At 43.5% G+C, this 14,451-nt stretch overlaps 2 protein-coding genes across 2 annotated transcripts; one reads left to right on the top strand and one right to left on the bottom strand.

Annotated features, from left to right (window-relative positions):
• Positions 1-423: 423 nt before the first annotated feature.
• Positions 424-7,122, top strand: ACOD1 (aconitate decarboxylase 1; the record flags this gene model as incomplete). Its single annotated transcript, XM_080613654.1, has 4 exons — positions 424-516; positions 1,592-1,681; positions 5,127-5,332; positions 6,171-7,122. The coding sequence occupies exons 1-4, from the start codon at positions 439-441 to the stop codon at positions 7,120-7,122; spliced, it is 1,326 nt and encodes a 441-aa protein (XP_080469780.1). The 5' UTR covers positions 424-438.
• A 1,821-nt stretch (positions 7,123-8,943) lies between these two features.
• LOC308218734 (glutamine amidotransferase-like class 1 domain-containing protein 3, mitochondrial) lies at positions 8,944-14,314 on the bottom strand. The gene is made up of 4 exons (XM_080613099.1): positions 14,136-14,314; positions 12,756-12,927; positions 10,694-10,898; positions 8,944-9,230 (listed from the first exon to the last, which is right to left on the bottom strand). The coding sequence occupies exons 1-4, from the start codon at positions 14,241-14,243 to the stop codon at positions 9,038-9,040; spliced, it is 678 nt and encodes a 225-aa protein (XP_080469225.1). The 5' UTR covers positions 14,244-14,314; the 3' UTR covers positions 8,944-9,037.
• Between the last annotated feature and the right edge of the window lie 137 nt (positions 14,315-14,451).

The raw sequence follows: 14,451 nt of genomic DNA, 5'->3' as shown, positions 1-14,451 counted from the left end.
GTATAGAGGTGGAGATGAAGATATCTTGCAAAGTTGCATCACCTGCAGTGCTTACCCTCAACGACTCAAGTCAAGGAGGAAAGAGCAGAAATACAGAACAGACACTGATGAAAGTATAAATAAAATATAAATAACACTGTAGCATTTCTGGGAATAAAAAGAGGAAGAATTCAAACCTTAGTTTTGCTGATGCAATACATGGAAGCATGGGCAGGGCAACAGAAATGGCTGGTATGCTAAGTAGTAGTCTGAAACTGAAAGAAAGAGGAAAAAAAAGGAAGAAAAAAAAGTGTTTTCTTTAAATGAAGAGAAATATCTTCTTCTTTTTCTTTGGTTTTTTTTTTTCCCTCCCAGACAATAACAGGAAATTTTGCCAATGTTATTCACGGTTTGAATGCAAACCACTTGACGGACCAAGTCATTCAGAGAAGCAAGCGAATGATTCTCGATACTCTTGGAGTGGGGCTTCTGGGTACCAACACTGAGGTCTGCCACAAAGTGACACAATACAGTAAGGTAAGATGCCTGGCATTCATAGCATGCCCTAAAGTTCAGCTTTAAGGACAGTAAGGGAAAATTTGGGCTGTAAGGGGAAACTTCCTCATGGTGAAATTCTTTGGGGAATGGAAACAGAGACACAGGGTTCTTCCCACTTCACACAGGGAAACTTCATTGCTTGAGATATTTAACTCTGGATGAGCAAAAGTCTCTGTAACAGACTGTACGTTAAGATAACCCCCTGCAAGCACAGATAATTAAGATCTGTTGCTTTATTTCACCTGTGAGATTTTCTTAAAAACATCAGCAAAGTAAATATCGCTTATCATCAATTTTCAAAAATAAGAGACTGTAAATGGGACGGGCAGCTAAAAGTGTGTTACTTCCCAAAATATAATTGTTGTCTGGAGCACATTGGTCATGTTTCTCCCCCAGTCCTGCTTTCCCTAAACTAGAGCAGTACTTGACCCTGAGGAGAAGCCTTTCCAACAGAGGAGCACATGAGGAGGAGTTTAACCTTCTGTTTTACTGATCAGGCTTGCCCAGTTGGACTCGTGCTCCAGAGCTCTGTGAGTGCATTTACACAGAGATTGCCCCTTCCCAAACCATGGGGGTTTTGTTCTATTTAATTCTGTAAAATCTTTTTATTGGCTACAAAGATCTGCACAGCAAAAGGAAAGGAGCTTGGGGCTACTTGCTCCAGGAGGCTGTATATCATTTACTCAGGGTCTTACGAAAAGTAGAAAACCAGAACCTTTAGCTGGAGATCTTCCCCAACAAGATGATGACAGTATTGAGACGACTGCAGATGGGCTGTGGGAAGGGATACCAATGGCCAGAGGTTGTGTGAAGGTATTGAGTGGCCAGGTGCATGGTGTTGGTCTGGCACCTGAGGTCTGTTCGGGTGGAAAGGGACATAAACCAACAGGAAAGTGTGTTTCTTTTCATACTTTCTAAAGAACAATATTTTTCTCATGAAAGGGAACAGTTGGGTCCCGAGAGGGTACAGCCTGATCTGGGTTACATCAGAGATACAGCACACATTTATCCTTGGGTTCAGGATTTTGAATTAATTTATGTCAATTTCTTTCAGATCTACAGCTCAGATATATGCAGTACCATCTGGGGCCACTTGGATTTCCGACTGCCTCCTCTGTATGCAGCGTTCGTGAATGGAGTGGCTGTAAGGGATGCTCTCTTGTTTGCTCCTAAATCACAGTAATTGATGCCATTCTTGCTCTAGAGAGAACAGAAAGCTCCTAAAATGTTGGTTTACTTTATTCCTCTGCCTGAAGCCTGCTACAAAACTTTTCTAGACCATTCTCCTAATGTGCTTCAACTTTCTCCCAATGAGGCTGAGATCAAGGTACAATACGTATCTGACCCAGCTCAACAGCATCCCTTCCCTTTAATGTGGGACTCGAGGGTGTTTTCAAAGGTCAGAACTCTACAGCTTGTTACAACCTTGCTACACCTGCATTATAAAGAGATACTCTTAGCTCTGGCTGATTTCACTGGGATCCAAATTTCATGCCAGCTGGCAAAGTAGTGTTGCAGAAAAACACAAATACAGACAGATGCACATGCACATACACCCATAAAATATCACAAGGCAATTTAATCTTTGGTTATGCAGTTTGCAAAAGCCAATCATATAGTTTGGACACATGCACTGTCATTAAAGCAGTAACTGTTTCCCCATACATTTGTCTAAACTCAGATTAAGGCTGAAACCATTTGAAACTGAAATATGCACAAGAGGTGGGATAGACAAATTTGGCAATTATGCAAAACTAGGGAAGGTGATCAACCAAGGAAATGGTAATATTAAACCTATCTGAATTAGCGTAACAACAAGATCAGAGGTTCAGTTTGAAACCTCATTTCCAATGTAGAAAAAATTACCTTGGAAAAGAGATCTGGAGCCTAATCTAATCTATCTAGCAGCCCAAATCTGGCTTTTAGCATGTGTATGATCATTTCAGTTTACATCTCAGTCACAGGTTGATTCTGAGTGCTCATCGAAGATGCCAGGAACACAGCTTACCGGGTATTGGGCACAACTTTCCCTACCCAGCACTGCAGGGCATCTTTCCAGCTGGCATCTAAGTTTTTCAAGGTAGAAACCATGTTTTCTTACGCCTGTTCAGACACACAGTCCTCAGAAGTGCATATTCCCTGTATTATGGAGCATGACCTGAGCACTGGGGAGCCTGACCACCTTCCCAGTTGCTCTGAAGTAAGACATGGGTGAACAGGCGTGAAAGTTCAGCTTTTGAGACATTATTATGTTATTAGAAGTGCTGCCCTGATGTTCTCAAGTCCTTGGGGAGTCTCAAAATCTTGGGTGGAGGTGTGGGGACCCGTCAAGCAGTACATTGCAACACTGACTGCACTGCTGGGAGTAGTCTCCTACTGTGCTGGGAATACCCAAAATCTGTGGGCTGTGGGCATGGGAGAGACGAGGCACCTCTCTGGGTACTTTCAAGGACTAAACAGCTTATCCCAGTTTTAAGACCAACATTCTCCTAGTCCTAGCAACGCCAGGGAGTCTGATTCCTCATGTGACAGGTCAATGGGCTGAGAATTCAGGCTAAAGACACGTGTACATTTGCAGGCTTGTACCTGTTGCCTGTGGAGGGTTGCACTGAAGAAGCTGTTCTGATGGTATAACTTAAGAGTTAGCAGTATGGACTAGACCGCTACAGCTTTAATGGTGTGAGCCCTAATGGCAGCATCAGTTGCAGCACTGGGGAAGTAGTTTCAACACATTTATATACTGTTTTGGGGGAAGCGAAAATTCACCATTCATATGATCCATCATCTTTACCAAGTCTTGGGAAACGGGAGAGGTGCCTGAGGACTGGAGGAAAGCAAATGTCACTCCAGTCTTCAAAAAGGGCAAGAAGGAGGACCCGGGTAACTATAGACTGGTCAGCCTCACCTCCATCCCTGGGAAAGTGATGGAACACCTTATCCTTGATGTCATCTTAAGGCATGTCAAGGATAAGAGGGTTATGAGAGGCAGTCAACATGGCTTTACCAAGGGGAAGTCATGCTTGACCAACCTCATAGCCTTTTATGAGGAAATAACATTTTGGATGGATGATGGCAGAGCGGTGGATGTGGTCTACCTTGACTTCAGCAAAGCATTTGACACAGTCTCCCACAGCATCCTCATAGCTAAATTGAGGAAGTGTGGCCTGGATGATCAGGTAGTGAGGTGGACCGCGAACTGGCTGAAGGACAGAAGCCAGAGAGTTGTAGTCTATGGGGCGGAGTCCAGTTGGAGGCCTGTATCTAGTGGAGTGCCTCAAGGGTCAGTATTGGGACCAGTATTATTTAATATATTTATCAATGATTTAGATGAGGGAATTGAGTGTACTGTCAGCAAGTTTGCTGATGACACTAAGCTGGGAGGAGTGGCTGACACGCCAGAAGGCTGTGCTGCCATCCAGCGAGACCTGGACAGGCTGGAGAGTTGGGCAGGGAGAAACTTGATGAAATATAACAAGGGAAAGTGTAGAGTCCTGCATCTGGGCAGGAACAACCCCAGGTTCCAGTATAGGTTAGGGAACGACCTGTTAGAGAGCAGTGTAGGGGAGACGGACCTGGGGGTCCTAGTGGACGGCAGGATGACCATGAGCCAGCACTGTGCCCTTGTGGCCAAGAAGGCCAATGGCATCCTGGGGTGTATTAGAAGGGGGGTGGTCAGTAGGTCGAGAGAGGTCCTCCTTCCCCTCTACTCTGCCCTGGTGAGACCGCATCTGGAATATTGTGTCCAGTTCTGGGCCCCTCAGTTCAAGAAGGACAGGGACCTGCTGGAGAGAGTCCAGCGCAGGGCAACTAAGATGACTAAGGGAGTGAGCATCTCCCTTATGAGGAAAGGCTGAGGGAGCTGGGTCTCTATAGCTTGGAGAAGAGGAGACTGCGGGGGGACCTTATTAGTGTATATAAATATATAAAGGGGGAGTGTCATGAGGATGGAGCCAGGCTCTTCTCAATGGCAAACAATGATAAGACAAGGGGTAATGGGTACAAACTGGAACACAAGAGGTTCCACTTAAACTTGAGAAGAAACTTCTTCTCAGTGAGGGTGACAGAACACTGGAACAGGCTGCCCAGGGAGGTTGTGGAGTCTCCTTCTCTGGAGACATTCAAAACCCGCCTGGACACATTCCTGTGTAACCTTATCTAGGTGTTCCTGCTCTGGCAGGGGGATTGGACTAGATGATCTTTTGAGGTCCCTTCCAATCTCTAACATACTGTGATACTGTGATACTGTGTGATGGACCTAGAACTGCTGCTTTAATTATACCAGTCTAATTAAAGCAGCAAAAGCCTATTGTAGGAAAGATGAATCATTGTCATATTGGTTTTAGACTGCTACAACTTGAATTAGAATTACATTCCTTTGAGGCAAGATTTGTATTGCATTGCCACTTCTCATGGAGCCACGCTGGGAGTAAAGGTCTTTGAAAGAAGGACTTCTGAAGTTTTGCTTTCTAAGGAAAATTTAGTTCTTCAGTCCTTTTTTACACCGATTTCAGTAGTTTCATTTGACTGAGCCAATCTTGCCAACTCAGAGTTTATTTCTGATGACATGTCAAGGCTTTTCTTTCCATTAGGTGCACTCAATGGATTTTGACGACACATGGCATCCTGCCACACACCCATCTGGGGCTGTGCTTCCTGCTGTGATTGCACTCTCAGAGGCCTTTCCTCAGAAGAAAAAAATCTCAGGTCTTGATCTGCTCCTAGCTTTCAATGTGGGAATCGAAGTGCAAGGTCGGCTGCTGCGCTTCTCCAGCGAAGCCAGGAATATCCCAAAAAGGTACATAGAAATGCTTCAAGTAGGAAGTTGAGTGGAATGGGTTTGTTTTCTCAGTGTTCATACACTTAATTAAATGCCAGTTAAAATACAGATGGCATAGTCATTCATATTTTCTATGTTGCTTGTCTGGAAAGTTAAGAAAGGTTCCTCTTACACATAAATACACTTACATGACTCCTTATGGCTTAGCTAATAGATTTCTTTATGAAAGCATTAAGCAGTTTACAAGAAGGAGGTAATGATCTCCCTATCTATTAAAAACAGCAGCAAAAGAGCAATGATTAGCAGCAGAGATTTCAGGCTCTCATGAATACGTGCGATCATGCCTCAACTGCAAACAGTGCCTTGCTCTCAGCAGAGGGGAGCCACCAGAGCTGGGTCCAGAGCAGAGCCCAGGAAGATGGGGTGTGCTTAGGGAAAAGCCTTGAAACATGGGATGGACTAGATGTCTTCTTGCTATTTTCTGTGTGTTCCTTCTCTCAGTTTTACAAAACTAGTTCAGAATGACAAAACTTGCCTCCCCCAATATATATAATTTATAGAAGACTATAAACTGTGATGCTTTTGCCATTATTCTGCTTGGCGTACCTTGAATTATGAGCAGTTCTGAAGTTTTAATTGCTTTCTGAGGAAGACCCATTGGAAGTAGTACCATTCCCGTTTAACTTATTCCTGCGGAAAAGCAACAACTTTTTCCACTAGAGCCACACATGAATTTTGAGTGTATGTTTCTTTATGGCTCAATCTGTCTTCCACAGCAGTGCTAGGAAATTGGAGCTTTTGTATAGTTCAGATGACTTTTTGAAATATGGTAATGAAGATATATTTGTTTTCTCAGGTTTCACCCACCTACTGTGGTTGGTACAATGGGGAGTGCAGCAGCTTGTGCTAAACTGCTAGCTCTTGACCAACTGCAATGTAAAAACACCTTGGCTATTGCTGCCTCCTATGCAGGTGCCCCACTGGCTAATGCAGCAACCCAAACAAAGCCCCTCCATGTTGGCAATGCTGCCAAGCATGGACTGGAAGCAGCTTGCTTAGCATCACAAGGCCTTCAAGGAAACAAGCAGATCTTGGATATGGACTCAGGGATAGGTGCCTTTTATACAGATTACAGCCCACAGACTCTGCCAACCTTGCAGTCCTATCCGTGGCTGTTGGACCAGCAAGACGTCGCCATCAAACGCTTTCCTGCTCACCTTGGAACACACTGGGTGGCTGATGCAGCATCTTCTGTTAGGAGGAAGCTTGTGGAGAGCAACAACTTGCTCCCCCTTGATAAAATTGAGAAAGTCATTCTCAGAGTCCCAGAGGTCAAATACGTGAACAGAGCCAGCCCTACCTCAGAGCATGAAGCTCGACACTCCTTCCAGTTTGTTGCGTGTTCTGCTTTGCTGGACGGCAGCATGTCAGTCCAGTCCTTCACCAGTGAGAACATTCACCGGCCGGCCTTGCGGGAGCTCCTCTGCAGAACACAGCTGGAGCACCCTCCTGATAACACACCTAGCTTTGAGAGTCTTTACTGCGAAGTGAGCGTCATGCTTCAGGATGGCAACCTGATCAGCGACCGCTGCGATACGTTCTATGGGCACTGGAGGAAACCCCTGAAAAAGGAGGACTTGGAGAAAAAATTTCAGTCCAATGTCTCCAGCATCCTGCCTGCAGAAGCCACAGAAGGCATCATAGAGACCGTGTACAATCTGGAGAAAGTAGAGGACTGCTCTGTGTTAAGTACATTTTTATCAGGACAGTCAGCTAGAGCTCTTCTGGAGAAGCTGCGCTTCCTTTGAACGCTTGAGCCAACAGCAAGACTGTTCACAAAGCAAACACAAAATTCAGGACAAACTCTCATTTAGTGACTCAAGCACTTTTGAACAGGACTCCTGTAACCCAAGAGCCACACTCAGTCAAATACCATGGGTTTTGACTAAGTAACTTAGTGATTATGGGCACAGCTCAGGCTGAATAGAAGATCCTCTGCTGGCACGATTGGTGGCACTTCCATTATCTTTATACCTCTAGAGGCAGAGCACTGCTTGTGCACGATACAAAAAATGTCCTTGCTCTGCTGCCAAAAGTGTCTGTATATTCTGCTTCTGCTAAGTAAATCCATAAAGGAATTTCTGGAGTATAGAAATGCTGTGTCCGTGAGAAACATCCCTGAGAAAGACAGAGAATAAAAGCCTTCATATATTTATTTCTGTAGATTTTGCTCTAAAACCTCCTTGAAAAAGCCACCAGTTATGTCTGAACTTTGATGTTTGTGCTAAAATAAACACGGCACACACAGAAAGTAGTAGCATTCAGTGCTCTGCAACATGTCAGGAATCACGGGTAAAGGTTAGTGCCCTCCCTGACCACACCAGCTGCTGAGCAAGAGGCACAACTCAATGCTCCCCAGCACAAAGGCATTATTTCCTAGTCCCATCTTTTGGCTGCTCTGTGGTACAGGTTTGCTCCTGCTGTGTTCCCACTCCAGGCCCTTGATCAACAAGACAGGATTAGCACTAGTGGCGATGAAGGTTTAGATTACTTCGGGCACTGCAAAGCATGGACTGCAGTACATTTGTTGTGAGTAGTGAAAGAGATCTGCAAGCATCATACCACTTCTTATGCTGAGACAATTAAGTGTCCACAGTGACTCTCAGCTTACCTTGATAACAAATTCTGGGAATTTCTAGTTCCTCTAGGAGTACAAAACCTTGCCATATTGTGCTTATTAGAGGGGCTGGCCACTTTTGTTCACATTTGTGAGATCAAAGCACGTGTTCTAGCATACGTAAAGTGTACCTTCCTTAGGGCAATAAACTATGTATAAAAAAAATCATAAAGTAATCTCATTTTACCAACTAAACCTCAAGTAATTTCATATATTAGAGCAAAACTTGTGTGTTTTCCTCAAACAATGTATTAAGTTGTACTTAAACCTCTGACTCTTGGTTTATAAAGTTAAGTCCATTAGGTATACATGCTTAAAGACTTGCATACTTTTTCCCTGCCTTACTCACCTATACTGAAGGCATACAGACTCATTTAGAGCTATTTCAACAGTAATTATAGCTCGGTAACACCAAATACGAATTACTGATAATCACACCACTGGGCAAAGAGGGTTCCTACATTATCATAGAATCACAGGATGGTTTGGGTTGGAAGGGACCTTAAAGCTCATCTAGTTCCAAATCCCCTGCCACAGGCAGGGACACCTTCCACTAGACCAGGTTGCTCAAAGCGTTGTCCAACCTGGCCTTGAACACTGAAAGGGATAGAGCAGGCACTTCTCTTGGCAACCTCTTCCAGTGTCTCAGCACTCTCACAGTGAAGAACTTCGTAACATCTAATCTAAATCTACTCCCTTTCAGTTTAAAGCCATTTCCTTTTGTCCTGTCACTACATGTCCTTGCAAAAAGTCCCTCTCCGAAAAGGACTGTCTCATCACAACTGAACACATTCAGATTCATGAGAAAAAAAAAATGCTGACACCCACACACACACAACCTTCAACACATTTTCTATTTTAAAAAAGAAATAAATAGGATAAAATTAGCAATAACCCTGTGATGTACAGATTTTAAAACTAAACCAAACAAGAAACCAAGAACTGTGAAGTTTAGTAGTTGCATTATTTTATTACTATATTCAAAGGAAGCTAAATGCTTATTCTCAGTTAAACTGATTTCCTTGTAGAAGTCTGTACGATTCCAGTCATGCAAGTTTCAGGACTTCTTGTACCATTGTTCCAATTCCATCAAAGATTTCATGCAGAGGAGCCTTGCACATGAAAGCACAGGTAGTAACTATTTTATTGGCTTTGTCCACATGGGATTCATTTACATTTTTGCAAATGTGCTTACATCCAAGCTCCACTATAGCCGATGCCGTTTCAGCACCAGGAAATCTGTAAATAAAAAGACTGTCATTAACTTGAAGAGATAATACAGGCATAAAGTTCTACCAGCATAACTTGAACGAGAGAATTACAATAATATTAAAGTGACTCTTGCTGATGACAAGGGAATCAGACTGCTACTGCTAGGTCCTTCCAGCCCTTATGGCAAAACAGATTATCTGACAGCTTTGAAAACAAGGTAAAAAATGCAGAGCCACAGATTGGCAGAAGGCGTAATTCTGGTTTTAACAATCTTTCAGTAAGTTTACAAGATGATACCAAGTGATCATAACTGATCCTCAAAAGTTTGAGAGATGCCAGCTGAACTTGCAGACGCTTTAGACCTTTTCCAACACCTCCATGTAAAGTCTTTTGCTGGGATTCTGCAGAATTTTGTTAGGGTTTTTTTTTCCCTAAGGATAAGGAAGGAGCAGAGGCAAACCCTCAGTATCACTGCTGAGATGAAATTCCATTCAGAAGTTTTACTGGAGTTGACAGTTCCTGAAGCAGCACACGCTTCTGCCAGGTCCTGTTCTCAACTGCCTCCCCTAAACTGGCACCAAACCACTACTGACTGAAAAGCTAAAAATTCCTGAACAGACAAAAGCCCACAGACGCAATTTAAACAGCCACTCCAATTATCACAGGGTACCAAGTTTCTGAATGCCAGCTGGCCACATGCCTGTTCTTCATTCCCACATTTGCGATATGAATCATAGCCTTCAAAGGCACTGGGTAAGCACATTCTGTACCTCACTCAGTATGAGCTAAAATCCATCGCTCAGTAACCATGAATATAATGCGGAAAAAATTACTTGATATCCTTGGTCATCTGCATGTTTGCAGAGCTATGATTCCATAAAAGTAGCTTTGTTCTGTCACTTTTAGGACTGACAGATGCTACATCCACTGACTCATTAGTGCCCACACTCCACAACAAGGCCAGAGCAGGAACTTATATTACCTTCAGTGGCTCACAGAGTGACAGCTTATGCAAGAGGTAAGGCTACTTAGAGTCACCAAACTACTAATTGTAGTGTGCCTGTGGATGCTGGTATCAGAACACTGGAGGTATGTAAAAGACACGTAGATGTGGCGCTTAGGGACATGTTTTAGTGGTGGACTTGGCAGTTCTGAGTTAATGGTTGGACTCAGTGACCTTAAAGGTCTTTTCCAACAGAAATGATTCTGTGATATCACAGACCAATGTATTTCTGAATTTAGGAACAAACTGTCCCAACATTGTCGTGCACAAAGTCACCTGACCTCACAGATTCAGTCTGTCTCCCCTGAGAGCTCTGCTCATTATACAAGAACTATTATGCAAGTGAAAATTATAAATAAGTGAAAAATGTCACTCAGAAGTTACCCAGGGATTACTGACATCAGAGACCTCAGACCTCTGCACAGAAGACTGGCCATTTCCCAATTTGAATTCCCATGTAAATTATCTCTATCCATTTCCTTCTTACCTTCCATCTACATCTTTATCTTGACCAACTGTAACCTCACAACCAGGAAAGACTTTAGCTGCCAGAACCGGCGATATGCAGCACAAACCAATGGGCTTTTTAGCACTGTGGAAAGCCTGGAGTGTGGAGTTCACGTGCTCATTGACAGTACAGTTCTTGCCATCTACAGCCCAGGAACACAGGTTCTTTGCTACACCAAAACCACCTAAAAAAAAAAGGAAAACAAACAAAAAGCTCAAATATATGATACTGCTAAAAGTCATTCAATTCAATACCAGACAGAAGTTCTTTTTTTTTTTTTTTACAACATAATCTTGGCATACATAGGACTGCTAAGTTACTACACTGAAAGCTTTCAGCACCTGAAACATGATGGGTTTACAATGTTAAAAGTTCAACTGCACTTTTTTATACCACGTATGTTACACAGGCCAGAAAGCTTAACCTTGAGCAACAAACAGGAAGGCTCACCTTCGATGCTAATCATTGGAAAAGCTGCACCATCTGATATGCATCCCTCAATAAGCAAGAGAGGGATAAGAAAAAAGACCAGTGACAGTCAGAAGTCGAAGAATATAAGTCACACGAATAATGCAAACAGTGATTTGACGCTCTACAGTAATTCACTCTCAAGTTTTAGTTGAATACTTAAGCTTTTTTACTCCTTTAGTATTATTTTTGGACTTAAAAGAATGGGTTAACACAATAAAACCCAAATGAATATTACATAAAAAGGAAATTATAACATATGATATTCTGAGACACATCACTTGTGAATGGTAACATAATTTCCTATTAAAAATAATGCAGGATTTGTCTTTCTAGAAATTAGTTATAATAACTACATATATATAACAATAAACTTGCATTTAATCTTCATTTAATTGTACAAGCAGATTGTATTTTACAGCACCTTCACTGGCCAGATCAGAATAATCAGAGAAGGCTATTAATAAGAGTAGCCATCCACTGTATTTGAGTCCTTAAGGGATCAGCTTTTCTACAGTAAACAAAAAGAAATTTCCACAAGTATTTCAATGGACAACATCAAGTAGCTTTGCATTTTTAATATTTTTCTTTTCACTCTTTGCTCACTTTCAAGTGCTATCAGGAATCTCTGAGGTAAGATTTTAATTTTCAAACTGCATATAGAGTTTATTTCCCTGTAACAGTTATTATAGCAACCCTTCTGAGTCTGGGTTATAACAGCATGAAATTAACGTGGAAAACACTCGCTAGCCTCCACTCCCTGATCAGCAATGATGTCACCTGTACACTTCAGCACCGCCTTATACACACGTTGCCTTGTACACACGCTCCCTCTGCTGGTTTTACAACAGAAGACACTGTCACAACTCCAAAATTGATGCTTAAGCACAATCATGAAGGCAATATTTAACAGTACTATAAATATTCTGGAAAGTGATCTTCAGAAAATCATAATTTCCTCGTGACACTTTGGTTTCTGCATTTCTAAAGTGATTACAATTGCCTCTGTCTGAAAGGCAATTCTGTGGCCTATAAATAAAAAATTACCCATAAATATGTTTAGTGTAACTTGATCAGTAGCAGACCAGATACATAATTAAAACAAAATGTACTCACATCTGACAGGAAACATAATCTATTTGGAAACCTGCTACTTTGCCAACAATTTCAGAGGTCCTAAAATCAAGGCATTGCTATGTGCTGTCAAGTTCTGGCCCTACTTTTGTTCTTGTCCGCAAGCAGGTATTCAAGTTTTCACTATCTTTAGAAAGAAGGAACAGTGTGATGTATAACTTAACACCAAAAGAACAGTCTGGCACTTTAAATTATTGAACTATGAATTAAGAAATAAACTGAGATGACTTACCAGCCCGTAAGGGCTTGCTAAAACATTTTCTCATCCTTGAAAGAAAATAAGTTTAAAAAAAAAAAAAAAAAGAACATCCTCCCCACATACCTCTCAAATCAACGAGTATAACATATTCTCTAAATGGATCTAAAGATAGAAAACTAACAGAGGAATTTCAATTTGCAATTGAAAAATCACCAATAACTTTCTTTTAAAAGCACCTACCAGGGAAAATGACTGCATCAAATTCATTAGCATTCAGTTCAGCCAGATCTTGAATGTTTCCTCTTGCCAACCTGGCACTTTCTACTAACACATTTCTCTTCTCTTCTGTTGGACTTCCTTTCAGGTGATTGACTACATCCCTTTGCTCAATATTGGGGGCAAATATCTTCACCTATAATAGAGAGATAAAGCAATTTTGTGAATGTAAACAGACTTCCTACATATTGGTCAAAATAAACAAGAGAAGTGGATTCCACAGGATGATCTATGGCATTAAATAACTAAAGCAATAGGTGGCATATTAGGACAGGTAAACCTGTCCATCTTCCCCATCCTATTCCTGCAGCTTTTTGACAGGACTGCATTCTGACATCAACATTAAGCTTTACTGATTTTGCCATGGCCTGCTTTCCCATTGCAGATAACCCCAAGGACAAGCAGATCATCACAATTTATATCAGCAGCCTGTACTGCAGGGCCTATTTTCACATATCTGTTTTTCAAAACAGAAGTCTTGCTTTGCAGACTTCTCAGCGCTCACCACTCCACTTAATTTTAGAGAGGATAATTTTGTGCTAAATATGAGGGTGCTGTTCTTACCATCAAACACCTGAGTGCAGCTATAAGCAGAGAGAAAGTGACCACCTTCCACTGTCTGAAGCCACAGACAGGACCAGAGCACACCACCACATCACTTTGAGCAGCCTGGTTCAGTGGAAGGTGTCCCTGCCCGTGGCAGAGGGGTTGGAACTACATGATGTTTAAGATCCCTTCCAACACAAACCATTCTACGATTCTATGATCTTGGCCCAGGCTCCTCTGATTCCTTGAAAAAGTAATTGTTAATGAAAAAGCCCAGAAACAGGTAACAAAAGGCATGCAGGTGAACACAAGCAAAGGTGAGCCCCTGACCTCTGCAAAAACAATCGGAAAGCACATCAAGCATTTTAACTGGGCCCCATCTCCAGGACCCCACAGACAAAGGAGCAGGGAAAAGCCTCTTGCCACCCGCCACACCCGGGCCTGCCTGGGGCTGCTGCTCCTGTCAGAGGGGCATTTACGGCTTTGCGGAGGGGCTCAATAAAGAAAAGGGAGAGGGCAAGACAGTAAGAGAGATTACTGTTGAAAAGGCATTGCCGTGTGCTGTGGCGCGGAAAAGAAAAACCGTGAAGCCGGGGAGGCTCGATCCCACAAACAGGAGCCACGGCATGGCGTGCCCCGCTCCGCGGCACAGGGTAGACAGTGGGCGAAGGCGGGGGTCCCTCGGTTGCTGATGGGCACAAAGAGACGGCGGAGCCATACCCCACCCCAGACAGACTGCCACGCACAGCTCCACACAGGCCCGCGGGGTCCCGGGGAGCGGGACCCGCCGCCCCCTACCTCTGCGCCGCCGCGGCTGAGATGCACCAGTGCCGCCGAGGCCTCGTGAATCTCGCTGCCATCGAAGACGCCACAGCCGGCGAGAACCAGCGCTACCCGCTTGCCCATAGCGGCCAGGCACCGGCAGAGGCTGTCCAAGCTGGCGAACCGGGGCCTCGCAACACCCTCCCTCTTCCACGTCCCGCTGTTGCGCCTGCGCCACTGGGCTCCGCTCGGCCTATGTCTTGCGTCGCCCCGCAGCGCCCCCGGTCTTACAGGCGGCACCTATGGGTGCTCAGCGTGCCGCGGGGGTTCGGCACACCACATGCCACTCCCT

Source organism: Psittacula echo (assembly GCF_963264785.1).
Source record: "Psittacula echo genome assembly, chromosome: 3".
Taxonomy (NCBI): domain Eukaryota; kingdom Metazoa; phylum Chordata; class Aves; order Psittaciformes; family Psittacidae; genus Psittacula; species Psittacula echo.
The sequence above is the reverse complement of the archived record's forward strand: the minus strand, read 5'-3'. Positions and strand labels throughout refer to the sequence as shown.

Excerpts from the sequence above, each read along its gene's own strand:
- LOC308218734 (XM_080613099.1), bottom strand. The coding sequence starts at position 14,243 with ATGGGCAAGCGGGTAGCGCTGGTTCTCGCCGGCTGTGGCGTCTTCGAT. Across the intron at positions 12,928-14,135 it reads TCAGCCGCGGCGGCGCAGAG|GTGAAGATATTTGCCCCCAA; the intron begins GTAGGGGGCGGC and ends TCTCTATTATAG. Across the intron at positions 9,231-10,693 it reads GATAAAGATGTAGATGGAAG|ATTTCCTGGTGCTGAAACGG; the intron begins GTAAGAAGGAAA and ends TTTTATTTACAG.